A 6,683-nucleotide genomic window follows, 5' to 3' on the forward strand; every position below is an offset into this window, starting at 1 on the left:
TTTTTTTTTTTTAAGAATGAAAGGTAATATGGAATAATGTTTAAAAATGAGATAGAAAATTGTAAGATGTTGAAATCCAATGGGACATTTGAATTTATTGATTGGGATAAGAATTGTGATAAGTAAAAAAATTTGAGATTTGAGCAAAAGAAAGATGATATACATTCGTGTGGATAGATGAGGATTTGTTATAATTGTATAGAATTTGGATAACAAAAATTTTGGAATGTTTTAAAGATTAAAAATAAAAAATAAAAAATAAAACTATTGAAATTTCAAGATAAGAATGAGTAGTTTTTATGTAGGGCAGTGGGTTTTTTTTTTTTTTTTTTTTTTTGCTCTCTCTCTTTTTTCTTTTTGAAGAAGTAATTCGTATTTTTTTTTTTTATCAAGATAATTAAAGTACTTGAGTTCAAATAGATAACAAATATATATAGGAATAAGAAATTTGAGTACAAATAGGTGGTGAGAATAACGACTTTTTTTTTTCCCCTTTTTTACATGAGATAGTATTACTGTTTTTAACATTTTTGCTTTTTGTAAGAAAAAAATTAAACTAAAAGGTGTGTTATTTTAGAATTTATATGTGGATATTTTGGTATGTCAAAAATTGAAGTTGAAATAGAAGAATATTCTTATTAATAGTATAGATAGATAATTCTTTTACGTATTGTATTTTAGTTTTTCCAATTATATTCAAGCATGTAGATGTATTAATATTAACAAATGTTGTCAAATAATATTGTTTTTTCTAATGAAGATTAATTCAACTACGTGACATATTAACCACTTTTCAATCAATACAATCATATGATTAAATTTAAATTAGATAAGATAAAATCATATTTAAATTTTGTTCCTTAAAAGAAAGTGTTTTCACTCTTGGGTTTAATTTAAATTGGACTTCTGGATTTTAATTTACTCAACTAGTAAAATCTTTTACCATCGAATAAAAGATTAATAGTACAATTCTCATAGATTGAAATTATATCTCAAAAAAAAAAGAAAAAAAAAATTGGACTTCGAAAAAAGGACACTCCTTAAGTCCTTGACGCCACAACTTTCCTGGATCCTTTTATGGAAATATAAAAGAAGAGAAGAACCCTGAGAACACTGTGAAGGGCTGAGAGCTTTGCTCTAAAAGTAAAAAAAACCCACGTTGCCATTTGCAACATCATCATCAAATAATGGTACTACGGCCTAAATATCTGTACGACAGAGTGATTGCTTCATTGAAAATTCTATAAAGTTCTAGGGTATTTGAAAAATATTGAATTTCTGCAATCATACACCTAAGAAAAATTTGTGACGTCAATTAAAAGTATTTTTTTAAAATTAAAATAAATAAAATAAAATAAAAAGAAGAGAAACTCTTTGAAAATTTTCAAAAGAAAAATGAATAAAAATTGAAAAGAAGAAAGATAAAAGAGAAAACTAAGTGTGCTTTTATTTATTTATTTTAAACTAGTATGTAGCCCCGTGTTACTGCACGAGAATAGATATATTATTAATCATGAATTTATTCATGTTTAAAAGGCTTAGTTAAGTCTAAATTCATATTATTAACATATTAGAATTAGATTCTTTTAATCAATATTAAGATTAGATGTAATTTAGAAAAAAGAGATACCATATGGCTGGAACTGGAGAAGAACATGGCCTTGGAATGATAATATGCTCATTATATAAGTAGTGGATCATGGAATTTGCGCAACAACCATCCACATCACATATCAAATATTAATATATAATGGCCAGAACCTTGAAAGGATAATATAAATTTGGGGTAAAATTATGCTTTTAACAATCTAACATGCCTACTACATGTAAAATCATGAAAAATGTATCAATTCATCCATATCATTCATAACATAACTTCTACTATTTATACAAACAACACCATCTTCTTAGTAAGATACCACATTTGCTCCATCAAGTAAAGCAAGGTTCTCCATGTAAGCAGCAGTAGATACATGAAAAGTAGCTTGTCTAAAGGATAATTAAGTTGAATAGTAATATCCTGCTCATGTAGAGTTTTGGGGTCAATTAAAACAAACTTATCTTCCTCCTCTNTTAAGTCTAAATTCATATTATTAACTAGAAAATTTCATTAACAAAACTTAGCAGTATATATATTTTACACAAAAAGATGAACCTTGGTGACAATGTTTATCCAAAAGATCCATTCACGCTTTTGAATCTTCAATCTCTATTGGTGATTGAAATTTTCATAGCTTAAAAAATTTAAAATTTAAAAAAAAAAAAAAAAAAAAAAACCCTTAGAGTTGTACACATTTTGTAGTTTTACGATGGGTTATTTTGTAACATGATGGGCATTTGTGTGAAGAAAACCTCTGAAGTTCCATAACTAATAAAAGAAATTCTCTCCAATCTCTTTTTATAGAGAGATGGATTTGTGCATGTTTTTATACATTCTTCATAGTAGTATTATCACGAAGCAGGTTCAATAGATTTAGATTGGTACTACCGATTCCCAAAGCATGAGTGTTTAATGTGTTATTAATTTCATCTCATTAGCTTCTGCTCATGACAACAAAATTAAAAATAATTAGATTGTACACGTGTATAGTAAAATTGGACTCAAATTTCATATTTTAATTGAACAATTGGAATTATAATATATGATAGTAACAACAATAGGAAAATTCAAATGAAATTGCGGATTAAATTGTAACAATCTGAATAAAAAATTACAGTAACTAATCCCTCCACTAATCCACTATTGGTTCGAATTATAAGTGTACCATACTTGGTGAAACCACCGAATATAGTAAGATTTTCAATTGGTACTTCATAGAGTTTATTCCAAGATTCAGGCACACCATACTCGTTCATCACCCATACGAAGCAAACCGTGACATGTGGTTGTAGACAACCTTGGAATTGAAACAAAGCCAGTTTCTCCTTGAACATCGTAAGACATTTCACAAAATTGATACCTTTGAAGGAATCATCATCAGGCAATGGTATTTTTCTAAATTTCTCGCTATTGACATCAAATGACAAAATCATATCACTCCTATATTTATGTTGTCCACTTCCTTCTGTGATATCTAGCAGCCAATGCAAATGTCCACAAACAAATGGGAACGAAAAACCACAATTACAGTCGTAGATCAAAACATTGGGTCTCCACGAGATTCCAAGTTCAATCCTTTTCCATGAATCCGAACTCAATGTGTATACCTCAACCTCAGGGGGATACATAGCATTGCGAAAATGCTTTGAAATCCTCACAACCTTGAAGTCATTATTCTGGGAATGATATGCAAACTCGAGTTGAAAATCACGTAAGCGCCTGCGCTTAAAGCAAGTACCAGACAACCTCCTAAACATTCTAATACTGGGGTTCCACAAGAATACATCGTTAAGCATAGAGTGACGGTTTGTTCTATAATCAGTGAGACATAAAATGCCATTGCAACCCACTAAATGGGCAAACCCAGAATGAAAAGTGAAGGGAATTCTTAACTCATACATCTTCTCAAAAGTGTGGTCACAAGCGACTGTAGAGACTTAACCGTTAAGAGAAGAAAAAGAGTTCATGTAAAAAGAATTACAACTGGGCATGTGTATGACATAGCCATGATCATCATGATGGTCATTGTGGGTCAACATGTTATTAAGGTAAGAGGATATGAAATTGGAGCTTGTGATTCAGGAGTACCAGGATTTGGAAACACACTTGAATCTTAGGAGAGATTTCATGGGTAGTCTTAGAAGGATGTCCAATACGATGTCGTTTGGGACATGCTTTTTCCGCCGTCGCAGGATCGGTGGTTGTTGTCGTGACATTTTTTGAACAAGTTCTTCTTCTTCTTCTTCTTTTTTTTTTTTTTTGATAACATCGGTTTAAAGGGTTTTTGTTTTGATTTTGTGTTTTTGTTTTGTATCGGGTTGATGGGATTTTTTTTCAAAATAGCATCAATTTTCAAACAATATTGTTAGTTAGCACCGTTTACAAACTATTAAAGAAATTAACATCTTAAGTCTTTTAGACTCGAACACGATTTTCATGAGGTGTGTAATTGAGGTGGATTAAAAAAAAAAATCAACGTGGAACTCGAGTTTCTAAGACTCGAGTTCCCTCTAGAAAACACAAAATGCAGTAACCCAAAAAACACAACACAGACCAATGCAAAAAAAAAAAGAAACCTGGATCAGCACAAAACAGCAACCCAGAAAACACAAATAGACCAACCAGACAAAATAAACCCGAACATCAACCCAGAAAACACTAATAGACCAACCTAGAAAACACAAACCCACAATAGAAAATATTCCACTGGAGACAGACAACCCAAAAAACACAAAAAACAAATCAAGAGAAAAACCAAACCAGAAAACATAGAAAATAGACCTTTGCTACCAAGATCAACAAACCCAAGCCGCTTTGGTACCAAGATCGTCAAACCCATGGCGCTCTGGTGCTAAGATCATGATTTTTGGGTTTCGATTTTTGCTCTGATTTTGAGATTGTGATTTTTGGGTTTGGGATTTTGAGAAATGGGTTTGGATGTTTGAGGAAGGAGAAGAAGAAGGAAGAATTGTCTGGAGAAGAAGAACTGTCTTGGAATGGTAGATTGAAAAAAAAAAAAAAAAAAAAAAATAAAAAAAAAGAAAAAAAAAGGAAGAAGATGGTGTAGAAGAACTGTCATGGATTTTTAGTCCACCTCACCTTTGCCAACACATAGAAATAGAGTCTCTTAGACTCGAGTTGCCATAAGAACTTGAGCCTAAGAGACTTGAGATGCTAGTTTCCTAAATAGTTTGGAAACGCTGTTAACTAACAACATTATTAGCAAAATGGTGTTATTTTGCAAAAAAAAAAAATACGGGTTGAAGTTCAAAATATTTTTGACATATAATTAGACTATAAATATGATGATATATCAATTTTGCCAAGAGTTTTTATTTTTTATTTTTTATTTTTTATTTTACTAGAAGAGTTTCATAGCTTAATTAGCATCGTTTAGTGTTTCTACCAGAAACGTTTAGGTTCAAATCTCTTGTTCCCAACTATCAAATTAAAAAGAAAAAAAATATATATATATATATATCCCACATTAGTTTACTAATATTTTGTAGTAAAATTGGTAGTAACTTCATTGGCACATCCATTTGTAAATTTTAAGTAAATTTAGTATCAGTTTTAGCTTTTTCCTTGTTGATATTAGGGGGAGCAATTCGTGTTCGAGTGTCGGTTTCATGTCTTGTTGAATTATGAGATTTCAACTACTCTAATCCAACACGTTTATTAAAAATGTCAAGATTCTTCAACCGTAACATGACTTGTTTATTAAACGGGGGCTAGTCATGTCAACTCATTTATCATATTTTATCAAAGGGGAAGAAAAAAAAATACAATTTTAATATTAACCCAATTGATCTGAACTATGAAAAACCCAAACAAATAGATTTTTTAATATAAAATTGAAAACTAATGAGGTATTGCATCATAAATAATTATTGAAAACTGCAATATATCTCAATATCACAAATAATCAATCATAAATACAATATGTTAAACAAAATAAACTACAACTAATAAGTTTATATACTTATGGCTTTTGAATGATATATTGGTAAAATGACATTTAGTTAAACAGGATAGACGTGTCAAACAGGCTCCATGGGTTAGACATAAACATGACACATTTGTTAAACCAATCAGTCATGTCAATCCGAATATGACATGAACCTATTAAGCATTAACTCATAATCTACTAATTTCATGTCATGTCGTGTTTGCGAATCATGTTCTATTTTGCCACCCCTAGTTGATATGTCGTTAATATTTTTGGCCTCCTAAGAATCCCAGTTCCGCCCTAACTCCCAAAGACACATTTCAACGTGTTTGAGGATTCTCTAATAATGAAATCAGTATAATTACAAAAGTTTGCAGAAAGATAAAAAATAATAAGAAAATGAGAGAGGATGAAAGGTGATTTGAGAGGGTTTTCTCTCCCAATTTTTTAGCCTTATGAAGGTTTTGGTGTGGAATACTAGGGGACTTGATGACCCCTTAAAACAGAGAGATTAAGGTGAATACAAAGTCCTTAAAGATATCAATTGTATGCTTTGTGGTCATGTGGAGACAAGGGTAGGAAGATAATATGAAGCAAATCCATGAGTTTGTTATATCAGGTTGGAGATTCTTACACAACTATTCTAAACAAGCTTCGATGCAAATCTAGGTATTGAGATAAGGAAGTTGAAGGAATTCAATCTAGGCTACAAATAGATTAGATGATTCACAGCAAGACGACTTGGGTGTGATAATTTTTTGGCCAAATACAAACTTCTCCATTTAAATTCGACAAATTGTTATTTTAGTTCCTCGTGTTCCTCGTCTTTTTAGTACTAGAACTTCATGATTGTTGTCAATCCCTTAACTATTAAAAGAAAATTTTTTGTAAAGATTTAATAAAGTTTTATATGAACAAAAATAAAATCTAATTAAAAATAAAAATAGGGACAAAATTATTGAAAAGGGAAAACATAGTAAAATTCTATTATTGTTATAGTGGAAAGTCACTTGCTTCTACAATTAAGCTGCTTGCATAGAGTATTACTACAAGACTGGCTCTCAATTTGACCGTGGCACCCTTCACATCAAGGTTTGCAAATCCAAGTTACTCTTTTTTTCTTTTTCTTTTTCT

General features: G+C 30.5%; 1 protein-coding gene across 1 annotated transcript; it reads right to left on the reverse strand.

The window, feature by feature from the left end:
* Positions 1 to 2,667: 2,667 nt before the first annotated feature.
* Positions 2,668 to 3,501, reverse strand: LOC136064964 (F-box protein At3g07870-like). The gene has a single exon (XM_065767482.1). The coding sequence runs from the start codon at positions 3,499 to 3,501 to the stop codon at positions 2,668 to 2,670; it is 834 nt and encodes a 277-aa protein (XP_065623554.1).
* Between the last annotated feature and the right edge of the window lie 3,182 nt (positions 3,502 to 6,683).

Source organism: Quercus suber, unplaced genomic scaffold (assembly GCF_002906115.3).
Source record: "Quercus suber isolate HL8 unplaced genomic scaffold, Cork oak 2.0 scaffold_812, whole genome shotgun sequence".
NCBI lineage: Eukaryota > Viridiplantae > Streptophyta > Magnoliopsida > Fagales > Fagaceae > Quercus > Quercus suber.

Excerpts from the sequence above, each read along its gene's own strand:
- LOC136064964 (XM_065767482.1), bottom strand. The coding sequence starts at position 3,501 with ATGTATGAGTTAAGAATTCCCTTCACTTTTCATTCTGGGTTTGCCCAT.